Here is a 22,215-nt window from a genome sequence, read left to right on the forward strand (position 1 = left end):
AAAGCAAGTGAGACAAGACTGTGGACATTTGAGGGGATGGTGTTGCAGGACTGCGTCAAGGCCGGACAGAGGGGAGACTAGCAATGTTTTGCAGTATCAGAAAAGGAAACTGGTTGTGATTGAAAGAAGTCATAACGGGAGTCCAGAGAGCATTAGGACACATTAAAAGAACTCATGGGTGGTTAAGTAGAAGTATGAGGGCATCCTACAGGTGAGGGGAAAGGCAGGCTTATTCTTTCAATCAATAGGTTCAAAGAGTTGATAGGAAAGGATGCATAGTAGTTAGAAACAGCATTTGGGGTTCATTTTAGTGCTGGCTCTAATCGAATCTGACGAAGTTAATCTCCCTTAGTTCTTTAATAATTTTACAGATCAAATTTTGATTACAGCCAGGTGCCAGTGGCTCATGTCTGTAGTCCTAGTTGCTTGGGACTGCAGAGATTGGAAGGATGGGGGCTCTTTGTCCGCATGGGCAATGAAGTTCATGGACCGATGTCCACAGGAGAATGCTAGGCATGGTACATGCTTGCCATTCCAGCTGTGACAGCACGTGTAAACAGAACTGTAAACCAGGCACACCCCAGGGGAAACGTGAGACTGGCCAAACATACCCAGAGCTGGCCAGGCCCTGGTGGCTCAAACCTATAATCCCAGCTACTCAGGAGGCTGAGATCTGAGACTTGTAGTCTGAAGTTAGCTCAGACAAGAAAATCTGAGACATCTCCAATTAACCAGCAAAAGAAAACAAAACAAACAAACGACAACAACAACACCCAAAGGAACCAGGAGTAGAGCTGTGGCTCAAGTGGGTGAGTGCCAGCCTTGAGCAAAAAGTTCAAGAGGGGGGGAAGGGAGGGAAGGAGGGAGAGGGAGAGAGAAAGACAGGGAGGGAAGGAGGGAGGGGGAGGGAGAGAGGGAGGGAAGGAGATTGATTGAAAGAGGGAGGGAGAGCAGGAATGGTTCAAGAAGCTTAGTGCCTTCATAACAACACTGATTCAAATTCCAGTTCCAGAAAAAGATTTTTTTTGACTATGTATAAATGAAAATTTAGGATGGGGTATAACTATAAAAGTAGTCAGAGTAGGGGGCAGAAGTCACAAGAAAAAGAAATGGTCTCAAAAGGGTAGTGTTTGTGAACTTAATTTCAAAGAGTTATTTTACACGAAAAAGAATGCACTGAGTGGCAAAGCTAACAGGATCAGGCAATGTTTTGGAAAGCCCAGGGGATGTTTTGTGAGGCCATTAATCAGGACACTCAGAAGAATAATAAATACACAAAATGTGGTGCGCGTGTCCAGAACTGGAGACCTCCCAGTGACAGCTGTGCTTCAATTTATGTCTGTCTGGAAGAGTGGAAACATTATTCACCTGCAGGCTAGAATAAGCCTTTCAAAATGATTTAAAAACTTTTTATGTAGTCTACGAAAAGTAATCACACCATATCCACACATACCTAAAATTCATGGGCAATTTGTATTTATTTCTATCTTCTTAAGACTTGATCTTTCTGGAAGATTGTACTTAATTTTAAGAATAATTCCAAGGTTCTGTCTTATTTTATTGAAATGAAAGTAAAATTATCTTTGAACATAATCAAATACAAACAAAGGGAAAGTATTTTAAAAGCCAGGTGAGCATGGTAGTTCATGCCTATAATCCTGGCTGGCCTAGAGGCTAAGATCTGAGGATCCTGGTTTGAAGCCAGCCCAGGTAGGAAAAGTCTGTGAGACTTTTATCTCCAGTTAATCAGCAAAAACTGGGGAATGGAGCCGTGGCTCAAGTGCTAGCTTTCAGCAAAAAGAAGACCTGAATTCAAGCCTGAGTACTACTTCCCCGCCAACCCCCCCCCCCAAAAAAAAACAGAAAAAGGATTTCCACAGAAAATACTACACTATATGCAAAGGGGTTTTGAAGTTATAAAATCAAAGAGACAATTTGTTGATTATTTAACTGACTTAAATCAGAGAATGTTAGTCAGATCTAACTACAAATTCCTCTGTAGAATATATAGATGTGTGTGTATATATATATATTATACATACATATATATATGCTAACTTTATTTAAACCACATTGCTCATCAGTTCTATTTATGGCACCACATTCTTCTTCACGGGTTCTGGAAGAATGTGGCACTTTGGAGACTTACTTAGAGTAAGAGTTACGAGGTGGATAAACTGGGTCTTTTCTCCTGAGCTCCCCTCGAGGACGGAAGCACCTCCCTGAAATGAGGGGCTCCTCTCATCTGCTGTCTCCAAAATGAACCCCGGCACAAAGCTCAAGGGGCTTCTCAGCAGATGCTCATTTACAGTTCGTTTTTGTCTCGGCCTCCACAATATCTATTTCATCTGGTCAGTTGCTTCCAACGTAGAACACTGTATGTGAACATAAGAAACTTCGGTGGTCTGAGGACTAGTGAACTACACATCTAGATTTTAAATTGGTTGAGATTTGACCAATGTAATTGTCTCAGTATGCTTTCCAAGACTGATGATTAGAGATGTAAAACATCTGTTGGGGAAAATGTTCACACTAGGCAAGAACTTACTGTTTCTTTAGATCTGTACATAATGGAGGTACTGGGAAATACAAGTTATTTAAACTAGAGTATACATAATGCACATGTCAAATGTATACTTAGGCTTAAATGTATAACTAAAGTATGACTATAATCACAGAATGATTTTTTGTAGATCTTCTGCGCTCCCAAGTATTTCCTCATAATGGTTTGTTTTCAGATTATTTACCATTGAAATTTGATGTAAATTAGATAAAAAGTGTTTTATACACACATACATACATAGTTCCTAAAAATTAATAATCTAACGAGGGGTAGATTCCTGTTTCTCAATATCAATAATTGTGAAAAGACATGGAATGTGCAATCTGCTTCCTGAGGGGTGAGCCGGAGCACTGACAGATCTGTGCCTTGTGTGAAAGACACCAGGGAACAGTGTGTGAACTAGCAACAGCCTCCCAGGGCTATGCAGACATCCTCGTGGGAGGATCTCCCACAAGCTCCCAGGAGCCCTGGTGATCCTCAATTACCCTGGGAGAAACAGAGACGCCTGTGGAGCCTCTGAAATTCCTGAATCAGATTCTATATTTTGTGCTTGATCTCAGAAGACTAGGATTAGATACAAGAGTGTGATGTACTTAATGTAAGTTTAACTGCTCTCCTCTGCTTAGGGATGGGTATGAAGCTCTTCCTGCTTTATTCCTTTGCTTACCCCTTCATTCTGAGGGCAGTCCTGGGCAGGTGGCTTCTTTGGAGAAGCTACCAAACATTTCTTACCTGTCTGTGATAGAAGGAAATCTCAGTGAATCCGGTAAAAGAAACTGAGCATTAGCTGAGATTCGGCCACGTGGAGGGGAAGATAGTTAAACTTCCTGAAACATCTCCCTGGAAGCCATCTGGGTGTTTGTCTAGACTTCTGCTAACGCCAATTTTGTCATCGCTAACTTCCCACTGGCACCCCAAATCACAGGAAATAGAGAAATGGATTCCAAAAGGCATTGGTTGGATGTAGGTAGACTCTGGCAATATTGGACTTGGAAGCCTGGAGAAACTGTTGGAAGGGAGACTGCCTTGTATGGATCTTAACAACTTGGACTGAAGGGCAGCCATATGAGGAATGAGCAATGGAACGAGCCCCATGGAATGAGCCATAATCTGAGGAATGAACAAGTAACTCAAATAGATGGAAATCTGGGTGGTAGGGTCTCTAGAGATGAGGTGACAATTCTTGGCCACTGGAGGGGCAGGGTGAACTTGAATCCTAAGTTGCTGCCCATATCCAATGGGTGGTAGACCGCATTTCTGCTGGCATGTGTTATTAGTGAGATACATGACATCTATCATATGTATTATATATATATATATATATATGTATTCTGTATTCTATAACACACACACACACACACACACACACACACACACACACACACACACACACACACACACACAGAGCAGGGGCTGGTGGCTTTCACTTGTAATCCTAGCTACTCTGGTGGCTGAGATCTGAAGATTTTGGTTCAAAGCCAGCCCGGGCAGGAAAGTCCCTGACATTCTTATCTCGAGTTAACCAAAAAAGTGCCGGAAGTGGTGCTGTGGCTCACGTGGTAGAGTAATACCCTTGAGCACAAAAAGCTCAGGGACAATGCCCAGACCCTTAGTTCAAGCCCCAGGACCAGCACACACACACACACACACACACACACACACACATACACACACACACACACACACACACACACAAAATATCAGTCCCTTTTCCCTGATCATAACTTTCATATGTGGAAGCAATTTAATACATATATTGCATTTGTAGAAAGGAAAGCATTTTAATTAGTATAAGTTAATTGCACAAATGACTTTCCTTTTGATTGCTATAACTTTAATGAAATGTTATAGAGGTACAGCACTTCTGCTTCTTCTAGTCTTGAACTTTTTAAGAATTATGAAAACAGCCACTTCATCCTCTCACTTTTAACATTATTATTGCATATTAATATATGGAGTTATACTCTATGACACCACTTAAAGATCTCCCATGAATTAAATATATTTACAGTAATAAAATGAAAATGATAGACTACAAATGCATAGTGAATAATGTATTCACTTGCACGAAACTCCTAGGATTTGGATTCTACATGTTCCAAATAGTTATCTATTGGTTGGTCCTTATTTTTTTTAATACACAGTGATTTGAAAGCTCAGAATAATATGTATGTTCTTTACATTGAGAATGTGTCAACTATTAACATTTTCTTCCTACTGAGTGATGGAATTACCTAAAATATGGCTGAATTTCAAGTCATCAATATGTGCCTTTGAGAACTAATTATTACTGTAAAATGGAATATTAAACAACTTAATTTCTAGTTAAAGATATGTCATTTTCTTCCAACCCATCTTTCCTATTTCAGATTTGTCTCCTCCGCATTTCTGATGTCTACTATTTTTCTTTATTACTCACCCTTACTTCTGGGCTTATATATCCAGGCACATATGGATCCTTGGCCGTTCAGGCCAAGCTGTTGTGTTGTTTTGTTTCAGTAAAGGCCCACAAATTTCTGAAGCAATTCTCCTAGTGACTCCTAGTGACATATATTTGTTTGAGTTGAAATCACAAAGCGGGCAGCCATGAGAAAATGTCAGCGCTACAAAGGTGGTACAGGTAGTTTGCATACTGTTTAGGACAGCACTATGGAAAGAACAAAGTGCTGGAAAGCGTTTACACGGATGTGACACCACTGCATCCACAGGGCTGCTTGCCTTAGGATGCGGAAGATGAGGTTACTAGGATTTAAAATTTATTTGGGTGGGACCCCGGGAAGAAAAACCTCCAGACCTTTAAATACAACACATGAAGTACTCTGTGCCGAGGGACTGAGATGGCTTTTTATTTTGGTATTATTTGCAGGTTGGATGTACACTTACTTAGTGTTATTTTAGCTTCTTTTGAGTGAGACTGGTTCTCAAGGGCAGGGTACCAGGTTCAATTTAGCTTTAGCTAGTTCACGGCTATTGTAGCTAATGAAGTCACTGATTGAATAATCACCAGGGACTGGAAAAGTCTGAAGTATTTTCCCTATTGGGATGGACAGAATCAAAGAGATGTGGCGTATCTATCGGTTACATTCCCACATGAAGGACCCACACATGGTAGAGGGCTGTAGCACTTAGCATGAAGCGGTGCTGTGCCGTCTTCTTGCTCCCTACAGTCACTGTTTGTCCTCTCCTTCACTTACCCAAGGGTCCCTTCTGCTCTGGTCCATGGAGTTTAGCCAGTTGCTGGCAAGGGAGGGCGAGTAAAGATAGAAATGAGGACGTTTATTCCTGAGACTCCCCAGCTGCTTGGTGCCAGCTCCATCAGGTGTAAGGGTGGGGAGAGAGTCTTTTTGTCCCCTAATGTTCCCTGAATAGCTCTGAGTGCACTGTGCATTCCCTTAATCTTTCCCACTCCTGTATCAACAATTCCTTAATTACATTTTCCTCAGTTAACCTTTTTTGTGTAAGATCAATACACTGTCTAGACCCTAACTGATAACACATAATTTTTTATATCCTGGCACTTTGAACACTTAAAATTACAAATATAAACGATACTTTCCTACCCAATAATTTTCTAAAATTTACTCAGTGACTTTAGTCCCAAAACAATTCTGAACACATTAAGAGCAAATATTTCTTAAGAAGAATAATGCTATTCCCTATGTCACTGTGATTCAGAATCTTTGGCACAAAACTTTTGGCTGAAACTTCCATCATTGGTAGCTTCTTTGCATTTGTATGGACCAATTTGCTTTATTTTCTTTCCTTTGATAAAAACAGGAGTGCAGGAGCTTATAAAAAGAATAATTACCTAAATTCCAGAACTATTCCATCAGATGTAAGTATACAATACTGGCTAACTGATCTTTCTGAAAAAAAACACCAGAATAATTATTCAAATATAAATAAATATTAAAAATTATGACTTGAGTATTTAACTTCTCTACAATAAAGATATACCATTTGTAGGTGACTTTTAAACACATATGATTGCTAGGCTCCAGTGGCTCACACTTTAATCCTATCTACTCAGCAGGCTGAGATCTGAGGATCCTGGTTCAAAGCCAGCCCAGGCAAGGAAAGTCCATGAGACTCTTATCTCCAGTTAATCACCGGAAAACCAGAAGTGGCACTGTGGCTCAAGTATTAGTGTGCTAGCCTTGAGATGAAAAGCTGAGAGACAGAGCCCAGGTCCAGGGTTCAAGCCTCACAACCGACAAAAAAAAAAAAAAAAAAAAAAAAAAAGGCAAGGAAAGAAAGCACTTGACATTTTTACCATCTCCTTTACCTATTCCAGAGCTTTCCAACTATGAAAGCTCATGGTTAACATTTCTCTTACAGGAAAGAATCACATTTATCTCTTTTGTATATTTTAATTACTTATCTTCTTTGGCACTATTGTTCCTCTATTGTTGTATTTATCATTTCCATTCTACTTCCTGTGGAGTTGTTTAGTTCTTTAAAGATTTCTCCCAAATAAATAGTTACTTACTTTGTCTTTTAAAAAATAATAAAGGGCTGGGAAGGTGGCTCAGTGGTAGAGCGCTTGCCTTGCATGCTCGAGGCCCTGGGTTCGATTCCTCAGCACCACATAAGCAAAAAAAGAAAAAAGCCGGAAGTGGCGCTCTGGCTCAAGTGGTAGAGCGCTAGCCTTGAGCTGAAGAGCTGAGGGACAGCGCCCAGGTCGAGTTCAGGCCCCACGACTGGACCAATAAAAATAATAATAAATAATAAATATTTATTCTGAATAAAATTGTATTATAAAATGTTGCTTTCTATTTGCCCTTTAAATAATATAATGCTCCTTATTATTTTCCTTCTGATTTTATAGATCTGAAACAGTATCTTACCTACTTTTACTGTCATTACATTTCTTACTATTATTTGATGTATTTTTAATTTTAGTGAGCTATGATGAAAGAATGTGACCTTTTTATTTGTTGTAATGTTTTGGGTTTTTTTTTGCTTTAGTACTCCTAGGGACTGAATTCAGGTTGTACTTGCTAGGCAGACACTTTACCACTTGATCCATGCCTCTACACCCAAAAGAATATGACAATCTATATGACTGTTTTCACCTTCCAGCATCCCATAATGTTTTGTCAAAAAATTCTGTGCATATATATATAGTAAGTTTATAATGTTATTTGATAGATAAAACTTGAACATTTACTTAGCACATGGATTTGTTATTATTTTATTATCATTTTGGGGCTTGTGCAGTCCCCTGGGCTTTTGTGCTCAAGGCTACATCTATACCACTTGACCCGCAGTGTCATTTCTATATTTTTTGTGGTTATTGGAGGAGATTAGAGTCTCAGGGACTTTTCTGCCTGGGCTGGCTTCCAACTCTGAGCCTCAGATCTCAGCCTCCTAAGTAGCTAGGGTTACAGCAGTGAGCCATTGGTGCCCAGTCTTATTTGCTAATTTTTAAATTCCAACATTTCTTTCTCTTCTAGCATCTCATCTATCTGGATTTAAATGTCTACAGTCATATTTTTCATCAACTTTTTGAATTAATAGCTAGCCTTTCAGTTCATGAGTTCATTTATACTTAGTAGATTTTTCACATTTTTGTAAGCAAAGGTAGTGTCACCAGATAATCCTTGTGTTTGACCTTGATGATCACTTCTGTATCAAATTCTAGTTTATTTCACACTCTGCATCCTATTATATTTGCTAACACAATTTTTGTGTGTGCCAGTCCTGGGGCAGGGAGCTGTCCCTGGGCCTCTTCGGCTGAAGGTGAGTGCTCTGAAGTTTGAGCCATGACTTCACTTCCTGCTTTGTGGTAGTTTATTGGAGATTGGGGTCTCATGAACTTCAATCTATTATCCTCAGATCTCAGCCTCCTGAGCAGCTAGGATTACAGGCATGAGCCACTGGTGCCTGGCTTGCTGACACGATTTTATGTAACACTTCCATTTTGACACTGATTTCATTGTTTGTTTCTTCTACACACCACATGGTTATTTTGACACTTTTACATATAAATTTTCATTCTTATTCTCCTTTTGTTGCTGCTACTGAGGTTTATACTCAAAGCTTTAGGCTTTTAGGCAGGTGCTCCACCGCTGAGCCATGACTCCAGCCCATTTCCGTGTAGGCTGTTTTTCAGTAGGATGTCATATAGGACAGGTATCTTTCATGGATCTTCCTTTATGCTTTCTGCTGAAGCTGGAAGACAAGTCATGACACCAGCCCAGCTTTTTCTGTTGAGAGGGAGACATCTGACCTTTGCTGCCTGCCTGACACCAAGATCCTGTGGTATCAGCCTTTCTGTCTAGCTAGAATGAGAAGGAGCTCAATCATCTGTGCCCAGCTAGTTATTGTGAACTTTTTGCTGAGGCTGCCTTCAGATGTGATCCTACCATTTTCAGCCTCCTGAATAACTAATTTGACAGGAATGAGCTATTGGGATCTGGCCTGTATTTTAATTCCTTTTAGATAAGTGTACTTATTTCTTGTTTATATATTATTTTATTCTTTCTTCTTTTCTCTGTACTAACGTAATTAAAGTTCTCTCTACTCCTAATTGTAATTAACCATTTTTTCTATTATTATATGAAAAATGAGGTATCTACTACCCTCCCTGTCTGGAAGGTATACTATTTAATCTTTGATTTGCTTACTTTCTAGTAAGGTGGGTGCATATGTTTCAAATATTAATTAAATAGGTTTTAACTGTGGTTACTGCTCAAAAAGAAACATAAATAATGATCTGGAGGGAGAAGTTCCAGTTGTGGGGCCTGAACTCTGGGCCTGGGAGCTGTCCCTCAGCTCTTCAGCTCAAGGCTAGTGCTCTTCCACAGCGCCACTTCCAGCTTTTTCTGCTTATGTGGTGCTGAGGAATTGAACTCATGCATGCAAGTCGAGCACTCTACTACTGAGCTACCTTCCCAGTCCTGAAAAAAAAATTAAGTTAAGGAATAAAATGCTTCAGTGAGTGTTGACGTAAAAATTACCAGGGTAAAGTATGCTTTATAATTTATATTTTAGCCATTTGTAGAATCTTTTAAAAATAAGATCAGAGAATTTTATGGTTTATGAAATGAGAAAGGTCTCAAATCATTCCCTATACTGTTTATTTCTAAGCTTCTTCTTAGCTTCTTAGCTTCTTCTAAGCTTCTTCTTTCTAACCACTGCATTTAAAAATGCATAATTAAGTGTATTCAAAGAAATTTTTAAATATTCTATTGTAATTAACATTAAGCTGGTACTGCAAGGTTAAAATTCAGAAATGTGAAGAGTTTCGGAATACTCCTTTATTACAATACTAATTATTTAGTAGGTATATACATTATAGACTTCTTTTTCAGTTTTGTTATGCAACTGCAGATTTCAAAGATCTCTTCCAACAATTGTTGGTAGCAGTAAAAGAGTGATAGTGGAATTTTAAGGCAGACATTGTGTTGATGAAACAAATATATGTGAGTGCTTAAAATGTGATAGCCTAGAGGCGGAAAATGTGGTGAGAGAGAGGGGCTGTGGCGTCAGAGAAGTGTAATCTACTGAGAGCTGAGTGGGCAGGAACAGCTGCGAGTGGAGTGAAATGAGCCAAACAGAGGGAAATGTGCCTTCCATACTCCTAAGTCTGAGCTGCCTTCCATGAAAAAGATGTAGCCTTACATACAAGCAACATTTAAGTACAAAGTTCAACCCTTCACATAGAAATGTAATAATCAAGTCAGCATTGTAAAATTTCTAAGACAGATGAGTGAATGGCCGTAAGTAGAAACCTGGTCATTGGCACTTGACTTACGTTCGCTTGTGGAGTAATCCTGGGGGTCCAGGATTCCCGACTCCTGCAGGGATCGAATGCAGGAGTCCACCAGCTCCAGGCCTGTCGTAAGTTCATCTTCGATATCTTTTTGACCATCTGAAATAAGATAGTTTACAGTGATGAACAGAGAGATGGGATGTTACTACTCAGTTTCAGTTATCATGTAGTAATTAAAAGCATTCTAACTCAATCTACTCCTTCTGTGAGGGGTCCTGACCAAGTACACCCCCCTCTGCAGCCCTGTGTGGGCAGGAGGGGTCCTAACCAAATACACCTCCCTCCGCAGGCCCCGTGTGGGCAGGAAGAACAGGGGGATGCAATCTGAGAACATGCAGTGACCAGTGAAGTCCCCACGAATACCTTCGCTCACATCACTTTTACCATCGGGTTTCTCTCTGTTCACTTTTCTAAGTCTCCTAAAGAAAGATGGCGAACAGGGACACACAGAGCAGCAAATGTGGCCCTGGGTGGCAGCCCCTTACCTTGTGACTGCCAGTGAAACTGTTCTTCTGCTGAGCTGTAAAAGAGAGGACACATGCTGTAACGCATTGATTGCACAAGGAAACCAGGCTCATAGACCCTAGACCACAAGACACAAAGACACAGGAGCGGAGCAGCACGGGGCACACAGCATATCCCTTTTAATTCCTAACTGAAAAACAAGAACTCATAATGATATAACCTTGATGTTCATGCATTTGTCACATCTCCCCTTTAATTCACAGGTATATAGTAACAGAGATGGACAATGTGCAGTGATTTTCAGGATAGCTTGTTTTTGAAAACAAATCCCATCCCACTGATTTTTTTCTCCTGACAATAGCATCTCCATGCATGCATTTGTAAGTGAATAATCTGAGTAATAATAAAGTAACTGAATGATCCGTTGTGCAGATTCTCTGAGGTGGCCCAATGAGGAAATAACTGTGCTTTATACTACAAAGAAGATAAAATGACTTTGCCTTCACTTTGACATTTCCTAAGAATATTTCCTTTCAGTTGATTGTTATGGTTTAAATCATGTAATTTAAAAAAATAATATTATCACCAACTGAATGTACACTCTGAAATTCTTACCATCTACGAAATGAAGCAGCCAGAAAGTTATTCATACACATGACATTCCAACAACATCATACAAACTGGATCTGTGAGGCAACCTAGATTTATTCTGAATCATTCATTAAATATAAAAAAGGTAGATTTGAGGTCCATAAATGTGAACAACTTCCACTGTACATGCAGCTCATCCCCGCATGCTGGCTTTTATGTCAATAATTGAGGCCTAGATGGAAATTCCTGACAAATATCATTTAGAGACTGATTTTCTACACTTAATTCCCCAGATCTTTTTCTCAGTTCAAGCAGTTCCTATGAATAACCCATCAGTTCCTCAAAAGCAACTGCATTTTAGATCTTTAATCTGTACCTTGAAGGTGGTTTTTGAATACATTTGTGGGGGAAAATTATTGATATAAATCAATGCTCAAAAACACCAAGATGGATGTAAATGAATACAGAATTGTCCCTTAAGATATACATGGCTTTTATGCGGTGTCTTTCCTTTTGTGCCAATCCACTTAGCAAACTGGAAAAGAGCTCTCTTAATGGTAAGATCTATAGACAGAATTGATAGATGACATATTAACTCTACAAATTTGGCCATATGTAACTGTCTTGCATGAAAAAAGATGTAACCTTATATACAAGCAACATTTAAGTACAAAGCTCAACCCTTCACATAGCAATGCAGTAACAAAACCAGCATTTAAAAATTTCAAGATAGATGCGCCTAAGTAAGGGGCATTGAGTATGAGACAATCCCATCTTAAAATTTAAGAATGACCCTAGGAATTCTGAATCCCAGTAATTGTGACGCATATGCATCATACTGATTTTAGTCCTCTAAGGTTATTATGTATAATTTTTCAAGGGTGTGATATCTCGTGTGATTCTAGTGTCTAAATATCAATCTCGTTGCTCATTTTCAGAAGCCAGACTAGAGCACAAGAATACTGATTCTGAGAAATTCCTAGAGCTTGCTTACGTCACTATCATCCATAGCTCATAAATGTATGCATGTTAGGCCCCCACAGAACCTGACAAGATCAGAAAATCTACAGGGTAGGCTGGGAATCTGTAGGGAATACCAACCTTCCAATATGGTCCTTGTGTGCTGATAACACTACATGTGATTTTCATTAATGATCTGCCATGAATTTCAAACAGCCTGAACATTATTCTTCCATTTCTTAAAGCAGGACACCTTCTAAGGTGGCCTGACACTCCAAGTGGGTATCTGCCATGCATTATTTTTGAGGGCAGGAAATATTTCACACTGTAGTAGACTGAAGAGTGTTCTGGCCTCAAGAAATGAGTCTATATCCCAGGCTTGAAACCAGCTGTTAGCTGGTAGGTTGAGATTCAGATTTTGGTGGTCTCAGGCCAAGCGTGGTGGAAAAGTCCAGCAGTCTATCTCCATGGAGAAAGGCTGGATGCCTGGTGAACATGTGATCCCAGCATTGACAGCAAACACATGCTCAGGGACAAAGTCATGTCCAACTCAAAAGTCACTTGAAAAACAGGGCTGGAGGTCTGACTCTGAGGCTGAGCACCTAACAAGCAAGCATGAGGAGGAGGGCCTAAGTTCGAACCTCTGGATCATATAAACAGAAGAAAAAACCTACAACAAAGAGCTACAACTTTGAACCTGTGCAAAGTAACCTTTACAGATCTAAGTAAGTTAACAGTCTTCAGATGAGCTCACTGGAGTTTCTAAATGCAAAGGCGAATGTTTTTACAAGAGATCAAAAAGAGGTCAAAGACACAGGAGGGATGCCTGTGAAGAGATGGAGGCAGAATTAAACCAGGGCTTGCTAGGAGCCATCAAAACCTGCAGGAGATACAGACGGGGGCTCCCTTGAACCTTCAAACCTAATGTCTCCTTCATTTGTAACAGCTGGCCTCTAAAACTGTAAGAGAATAAAATTGTATTGTTTTCAGCCACTCAAATGTATTCCATGTGTCAGTTCCAGGAAACTAAAATAGTGGGTTTTTTTTTCCTGGTGCAATAAAAAAAATACTTTGCCAGGTACAGGCTCACACCTGTACTACTAGCTACTCAGGAGGCTGAGTTCCAGGGATCAAGGTTTCAAAGCCAGCTTGAGCAAGAAAGTCTCTTATCTCCAATTAACCACCAAAAACCTGGAAGTGGAGCTGATATGAAAGTATGAGACACATACGTCTTGTACATCTCATTGTTGCAATGGGTCCACCTGTATCCCTATTTAAACAATTTGTTTTTTCCCTTCCCCTCCACAAATTATACCAACATCAAATACAGGGGGGAAGGGAGGAAGAGGAGGGAGTAGGGAACGGGAGGGGAGATGGGAAGGATGGGAAGGGGAAACAAAGGAGGAGGCAACAATGCTTGATAAGAAATGTACTCATTACCTTGCTCATGTAATTATAACCCCTCTGTATGGTATTCTTTTTTGGTTCCGGTCATGGGGCCTGAACTCTGGGACTGGGCGCTGTCCCTCAGCTCTTCAGCTCAAGGCTAGTGCTCTACCACTTGAGCCACAGCACCACTTCTAGCTTTTTTTTCTGCTTATGTGGTGTTGAGGAATTGAACCCAGGGCCTCATGCATTCAAGGCAAGCGCTCTACCACTGAGCAACCTTCCCAGCCCCTCTGTATGGTATTTTCACAATAAAAAAAAGAAAGTATCTGAGACATAGGTGTGATCCATATTTATTAAATGAATACATAATTGCCTTTCTTTAAAGCATGTATCCTACAGAAATTTTAAGAAAAGAAATCAACTGAACAAAATGTGAAAATTCATGGATTCCCTTAATAGGGAACAGAAAGTGAACATGTAAAAAATATAAACTCAAAACCAGCTTTCTTCGAGGACTTCTGTTCCCTATGATCAGTTTTTTTTAGTGCATTTTTAACTTGCAGAAAGAATCAAACAAACAAACGATTAGTGCTTCTATCTGCCCCAAAAGAAGATGCATCAGCTCTAAGAGGAGGGTTTTATGTTCAGTCAATGGTGTTATTTTAGTTGTGATATAAAATGTTTCTTGTTTCTGTTCAATTATAAAATAAAATACTCTTGAAAGAGATGAAGAGAAAAATAAATAGTATGTAATAGGGCAATCTGGAAGCCTATACATGAATAATCACCTGTCCTGATAGATGAAGAGAGAAATCCCAATGGAGACAGAGAGAGACAGAGAGAGAGAGAGAGAGAGAGAGAGAGAGAGAGAGAGAGAGAGAGAGAGAGAGAGACAGAGACAGAGACAGAGACAGAGACAGAGACAGAGAGACAGAGACAGAGACAGAGACAGAGAGAGACAGAGACAGAGACAGAGACAGAGACAGAGACAGAGAGACAGAGACAGAGACAGAGACAGAGAGACAGAGAAAGGAGAGAGGTAAAGAGAGAAGAGAAAAGTGCCTAAAGACTGAGTGCAGAACGTCATGCATGCTAACCAGATGCTCTACTGAACTCTGTCTCCATCCCACATGACCAAACATTTGAGGTGCCAAGGAGGTTACTGGATGCCCTTGGCAGAGGAGCTGTAGAGCTGGCATTATGATTGGGCTTCGGGTTCTAAAAATCCAAACTTTAAACTTTTCTAATCACATGTTTAGCTGCATCAAAATTAAACATCTATATAACTTAAAAAATAACAATATAAACCAAGTTGAAAAGCAAGCCATGTTCTGAGATATGTGTTATGCATATAATTTACAAGAGGATAATTTCTAGAACATAAAAATAACTTGAAAATCCTTAATTATAGAGACTTAAAATACCAATCAAAAGAGAGGTCAATGAATGTGCATAGCTAACACATAATAGGAAAATCAATAATCTATGGTCGCTAAGCACATGAAAAGAACTGGAATAAAAATCAAACACAACATACGTTGCTGTACATTTCAGACAGTCATAGTTTTAAAGTCTGAAAGGACTAAGTTGCTGGGAAGATATAGGAAAATAATTCTCATGTAGTGCTTCAGGAAGGGAAGTTAATTAGAGAAACACCTGAGCAAACTATGATGCAGTCTGGTAAAGCTATACATGTGAACATTATTTGGAAGAAAGACAAATTGGGCATATCCTGATGTAGTTCTCAAAAACCAACTACACAGTGAAACAATTCTAGTTTCATTTAGATCATATGTTGCAAGGTCTTTATTATGTATATTTAATTAATTTGTTATTAGTATTTTCTTGTTGGTCATGGGGCTTGAACTCAGAGCCTGGGCATTGTTTGTTCCTGACCTCTTTTGCTCAAGGCTAACACTCTACCACTTTGAGACATAGCACCAATTCCCAACTATGTGAATTTTAATAACATAAACTGGGTTATGTTACACATAAAAATACATACATAAGTTACATTACAGATAGGAATGAGGAAACAGAGAGGAAGAGAGAGCATATACCAAATTGCACTGGTGCTGGACTGGTTTAAGAAAAGGAATGAGCTAGGGGAAGGGTTATAAAGGGAATTCACTTTGATTGGAATGTCTTTTATGAAAACAGACAGATGAAAGACCCAAAGTTAGTAATCCAAACCATTAACATTAATTTAATAATATCTTTGCTATTAGAGGGAAAACATAATTCTTGTATTTACAAATATTCTTTAGTTACATGCTCTATTAAATCTTCGTAATTCATTGGCTCAAGTGGCAGAGCAACTGCCGAGCAAGCCATCATCTTGCTAGGCCTTCCAAGATAAAGAGAAGCTTCCTTGTAATTCCCTTCTCTATAAAATTCTTCCCATTATTAGAATCACCCACAGTGTAAGTCTCATGATGCCAAACCATTTTCACATAGAGAAGCATAAAGAATGGAAACTGAGCATGACTAGAGAGATACAGACAGAGATTTCATTTCATATGCGACAAAAACAGACAGAATCACTTTTACAGTGTTGAGGTTGTTGGAGCACTTCTAGTGAATAACCAGTAATTTTCACATTCTGAAAACATGGAGTTAGGTGGGAGAAACTGCTTTAAAGCAAATAATTGCCTGAGTTCCTTGAGAAGTGATTTTTTTTGAATCCTCCCAATTTCCAGCCTGACAGTCTTACTATCTACCTCCAGGGCATTTTTTTCTTTGAAGGAGGCTTTTATTATGGTTTCAATTTTATACAATTTATTGTTTTAATTCATATGTCTTCCTATTTCAACTATTGAAGTCTCCATGTCATTTCTTCTCCTTGATCAAACTTATTCCAGGGCATTTTTGATACACAGACACACACAGATGCACAAAGAATTTTCTTAATATCAGGAAAAAGCACAGCAAACCATTACTACCGTTACTGTCTCTTATGAGCCTCTCTCTCTCTCTCTCTCTCTCTCTCTCTCTCTCTCTCTCTCTCTCTCTCTCTCACACACACACACACACACACACACACACACACACACACACACACTGTCTAAAGCATCAATCCCACACGGTATGAGTGGAACATTACCACTCTAGATATCTTCCAAAATGAAATAAAGCTAAAGAACAGTGAGTTTTTGTTAGTTGTCTTTCAAGTCAAGCAATGTACTCAAAATATAAGACAGAGCCACTATTGCAAAAGAAATTGCTTTCCAACTAATGCTTGACTCTAGCCTACAGGAACAAAGATCCTTATATTGATGATGTCCCTATGATTTGACCTTGAATTCTATCAGAAAATATTTTTAGAAGGCCTTTTTGTATGTAGCACCAGCAGGAATAGGCAGCAATTAGAAAAGAAAAAGGCCTTAGAAATGTAATACGTGTGCTAAAAACTGTTGAGAATTTGATCAGAGGGAGCTTTGCTTTAGGCCACAGTTGCCTTTTACAAGTGTGCTGTGTTCAGCACTTGCATGTTTGGGTGGAGAGTTAGCCTGTTTCTCTTACAACTTTTAGTGGAACTGATTCCCACTAAAATCAGTTAGTATCTCCTGGTCCTTTTACCTGCCTGTAAAATATTCCCCGATGAATGTCATACTATCTGCCATGCAAATAGCTTTTTCTTTCTTAGACTGTATATTTTTTTGCTTTATTTCCATAAAAATGTAATTTTATAGGTATGATAAACATTTTAACTGGCCAATAATAGATGGTGATAAACTCACAGTGCTCCTAAACCAGGTAATGACATGGATAATGGTGGCGAGTGAAAGCCAGAAGCCAGATCCTGAGTCTGGAGCCTAACTCTGATCTCTCATTCCACACAACATTGGGGAAGACTGTACCTCTCAATGGAGATGTGGTGAGCAGCTAGGTGATCGTATGTCAGATGATCAATTGTTTATAAATTATGATTGGTTGTGATTATTGTCAATTATCCTATCTCCTACCCATGTTGACGGTCATGAATTGATTGATTCTGGCTTACTGTAATCTATTTCCTAACTGGACGGACATTGAGATTTGTGATGGGAGGGTCAAAAACAGGGGCAGAGATGGAGAGGTAAGACAGAACACACAGAGGAAGGGATTTCTGGACCTGAGCTCTTGGTCATCCCCAACAGGACCAGAGAAAATAGAACAGCCAAGCCTCTGAAGAATCTTCATGAACACCGTGGCTTCAGGGACAGAGAAGTGAGAGGTCACCGGCTTTCCACTCCTTTTGCTGTAGTTTGGAGGCTGAATGCCCAAGAAGGCTCATGTCTTAAGGCACATTGAAGTGTCCTAGAGTGAAGCTTTTGAAAGGTACTAGAACTCTTGGTACATAGGATCTAGTGAGAGGTTTTTAGGTTATTGGATGTGGGCCCTAAGTAAGGACCATGAGCCTTTGCTCCTAGCATGGGAGGTTAGTGGCTCCTCCCCCACCGTGACACATGGCCTTTCCACAAGGACAGAGAAATCAATCAAACAGATGGTTTTCTGAGGCCATAAAACCTCTAAGCCCAGATCAACCTTTCTTCCTCCCGTGTTCAATATCTCATACATTTTGTCATACTTTCTGGAAGCTAACTAACATGATTTTGTAGGCAGGTAGAAGCATTGGGAGAGGGGCGCAACTAACCGGTGACTTTCTGCACAGACAGCTGTTTTCAGTGTGATTTATAGCTGGGTCTGTGTGACCTTTGGCAAGTCACTTACTGTCCTGAAGACCCAATGTCCTCATTTGTAAAGTAGAGATGTTGCTTACTAATTTTTTCCCATGGGACCTCAGGAGAGCTGAGTGCGTTCTGTACATAAAATCCATAGAACAATGCCAGACACATAGGACATATTCACAAAAGTGAAATAATGTCCACTCTCATGATCACATGGGAAGGGCCAAGGCCTGAGAAATAACAGCCAGTTCCCAGAACTGGATGAAGTCCAATAGGCCAGTCATGGAATTCATCTCATCAATATGTGGGAACCAATACATTCAAGTGACACAAACAAGTCACAGGCTCTGTGAAATTTATGTTGTCTACCTTTTTCCCACCCCCCTAAAATCAGCACTCAGGCACAGAGTTCAAGCCCCACAACCTGTCCCCCCCAAACAAAAAAGAAAAAAGAAAAAGCAGGATGGAGCTTATAAGGAAAGACAGTGTCCTTTTAGCCCCCAAGGTTCCCAAGCACTTTCATACAGGACTCGTGGCTCAGGAATGTGTTTGCTTTAGTGAAAGCCTCAAGAATCACTCACTGTTTTCCAAACCATACAAGTAAATATGCCAGACTCAAATAGTTTTTATTAATTTCTCCTTAGTTTGAAGCAAAGGAAATCCACATTTTCCTAAGCTGATTTTGCTGGCATTAGCGACTGACAAATTGCTCAAGCAACTGATACAGCCAAGTGGTGATGTTTCCCTGTCCACAGCTTGGTTATACCGCACTCCCTGATTATCACGAGGGGCACAGTGCCCGCCGGTGAATTTGGGAACTAGCCAGCTAGACAGAACAAGGCAGAGAGAACATGCATTCGGTTTTGTTGTAATTTCTTCAAAATAAATACTCCAGTCTAATAAACACGCAAGTCTAACAACCACACCCACCCACCCACCCACACACACACACGCATACACACATACACACACACGCAGAGTTAGCCTGAACCCCCATTGTTGAAAACACACTGTATATACAAAAGCCAACCTGTTATCATGGGAAAGAAAAAAAAATCTCATCTTCACATTCATTTTATAGTTTTAGAGTTGATATGCAGCTGTGTCACAGAGACGTTATGCACAAAATTCGATATCAGAAGCAGAAACAAACGGTGTATTATGAAGGAGAAATTTCTCATGTTGCATCTCCTTTCAAAGATCCCTGTGAAACTTCTCGTGCATGAATTAGGAATTGGTTTTAAAGTGATTATACCAAACACACAGGACATTGACTGTAGTTGAAGCAGCATTTCTAACCATGTTAGAAAATAAAAATATCATTATGTCTTTGCTGGTGGGCATTTCATAAATTGGAATATAGCGAGTTGTAATTCTAGATGACTACAGTTACGGTTCATCATTCTGTAGATCTTATAACATTTCAAGTGCTTTCTAGAGCATTAAATTGGATAGTCTATATGGTTTATGTGCTAATGATATCACAATGTACACTGTCACACTGGTAATTCTACTTGGGCATTCTTTAGAATTCCCAGTGAGACGTGGAGCAGGGAGTGAAAAGAGACAGAGGAGTCTCTAGCCTGTGCAGCTACAATGTCCCTGACTGATATTTTGGAGGGAGAAGAAAGGTCAGGGTGTTTGAAGACAGAGGTGGCGTTGCTCCTGGACATTCTTCGTACAAGACCTTGCTTTTTGTTGTTGGCCTGTGTTAATGATGGGGAGGTGGAGGGGATTTCATTGTTACATCTGCATATATTTATCCTGTATTCCAATCAGCCACCCCTCCTTTACACTCACAAAATCTTCTTCGGATTACCCTTGTCAGATCATCTTGGCTAACGAAGCAAACTAACTGTAGGGATATCTTTGGGCAAAAAGTCAAGCTTATTCCTTGTTGCTTTATGTGGTGGTGTGAATGTGAGTGTGTACGGGTGAATGCATGGGTGTGTCTACACACGTAGAAGTGGTTGTGTTCCTCTAAGTCCCTCTGATCTTTTCTCAGCTTTTCTTTCACTCATTCTTCCTTCCTGAACACCCTGTCTGTGACAAGAATATCATACTGTGGACACTGAATTTCACCAGATTAGCTGAGAGTTTATTAACATAAGCCAAGCTAATCCAGCTTATTTTATGGAAATAAAATAATTTTACATAGAAATAAATATCCACTGTCTCTTGGGAAAGAGAAAAATGTTTTGTTTGATTTCCTTTTGTGTACTACTGATGGTTTGTAAAAGTAAATTTCAATTGCAGTTCCTTTCTAAGGTAAAAATCATGCGATATCCATGTACCACGGTCATGGTAGTGCTGACCTGAAGAGCAGCAGTGGTCTTCTGACTACACGAGCCGTCAGATTTACCTGAAGGTTTAGTTAGGATATTTAATGAACCACCATTCATGGCGGGTTTACTCATAATCACCAAAGGCTGTAAATCATCAACTATCCTTTAACAACCAAGTGCTCAAAGCAAGATGATAAGTCCAGAGCAAGGAAACATACTTACCAGGTAAAAGGAATGGTTTCTTGATACACACTAAATGGCCACTCTCAAAAGAATTATACTAAATGAAAATGAATAATATTCTTAATATATACAATTAGAGAAGGGGAAAGAGCAGGATTTGCCAGGGCTAGGGACATGGCAGAGTATGTCTAGCCATCAAAGTGAAGACTGGCAGAGTCTTGCAGGGACAGAGCTGGAAGTTTTGATGGTACATACCCAAAGTCATTTATGTACTACCTTTGCATAGAACTAAACACACATGCATATGCCTACAAAATTGAGTGTGCATAAAACTGGGGAAAAGTGTGGAATATACTAATGTCAACTTCCTGGTTTATTTAAACTGTGACCCTGGCAGGCAAACAAGAAAAAAAATGAATTTTCAAGCAACCCACATGTTTAGTTTCTTTTACATCTTCCTATGAATTTTTTAATGCACTCCCTCCCTACATTAGTTTTTCTGTAGACAAAATAGTTAAACTAGAATGAAATAAACATTGTGAGTAATGCAGTAGCTAGAGAAAGGAGGAAAGAGAAAGAATGAAAAAATACCCAGAAGCCATTGCTCACTTGTATAGATTCCTTTGTTCTTCATTCTCATTATGGCTTTGTCTGGAGATGGATGGAGCTATCCTTGTGACATCATACACCTGTCACTCCCACTGCCAATCAGGTGTGAGGATCTGGGACACTCTTCCATCCCATCCCACCTCCCCGCTCACCAGAACCAACACTAATTTCATTTCGATGGGTTTTCAAGGAGATTTTATATGGAGAAAAAAACACAGGTCTTAATGCACACTCTGTGAGTCCAGTTCGTGTCATGCAGTCCAACTCACTGGCTGGCTGGGAACAGTCATTTAGGTTGGGCCCCAGCAGAGGATCAGGGGATGGGCTTCTGTCCTTCCTGTTGATCTGCAGGGGAGATCTGCGGCAGGGCCAGCGGCCCGTGTGCCCTCCCATCCATTATCCCAGCTCCTGGAAACTGTGCTCCCGGATTGATTACATTTGTCTGGTGCTTTCCAGATTTACTGTGGTGAAAAAAATTCCACACATTAAAAATTACTGTCCATGGAGAAAGGAAGGCTGGGCGAATAGAACCATTGTCATCCATGCACATGTGTGATGTGAGGTGACGTGAGGGGAACCAGTAGGGTTGGGAGAGATGGTGAGAATGATGGAAGGGGTGACACTGATCAAGAAAGCACACACACACACACACACACACACAATACACACACAGACACACACACAGACACACACCACACACACACACCACACACACACACACAA

General features: G+C 39.9%; 1 protein-coding gene across 5 annotated transcripts in view; it reads right to left on the reverse strand.

Moving 5' to 3' along the window:
* Positions 1 to 22,215, reverse strand: part of Ctnnd2 (catenin delta 2) — a 795,501-nt gene that overhangs the window by 364,326 nt on the left and 408,960 nt on the right. For all 5 annotated transcript variants that reach the window (XM_070042191.1, XM_070042192.1, XM_070042190.1 and 2 more), the window contains exons 4-5: positions 10,826 to 10,860; positions 10,323 to 10,439 (exon numbers count right to left, since the gene is read on the reverse strand). In XM_070042191.1, the coding sequence (XP_069898292.1) occupies positions 10,323 to 10,439; positions 10,826 to 10,860 (152 nt within the window). The remainder of the gene's footprint in view (positions 1 to 10,322; positions 10,440 to 10,825; positions 10,861 to 22,215) is intronic.

The sequence above is a fragment of the Dipodomys merriami genome, unplaced genomic scaffold, assembly GCF_024711535.1.
Source record: "Dipodomys merriami isolate MVZ:Mamm:240054 unplaced genomic scaffold, mDipMer1.0.p SCAF_32, whole genome shotgun sequence".
Taxonomy (NCBI): domain Eukaryota; kingdom Metazoa; phylum Chordata; class Mammalia; order Rodentia; family Heteromyidae; genus Dipodomys; species Dipodomys merriami.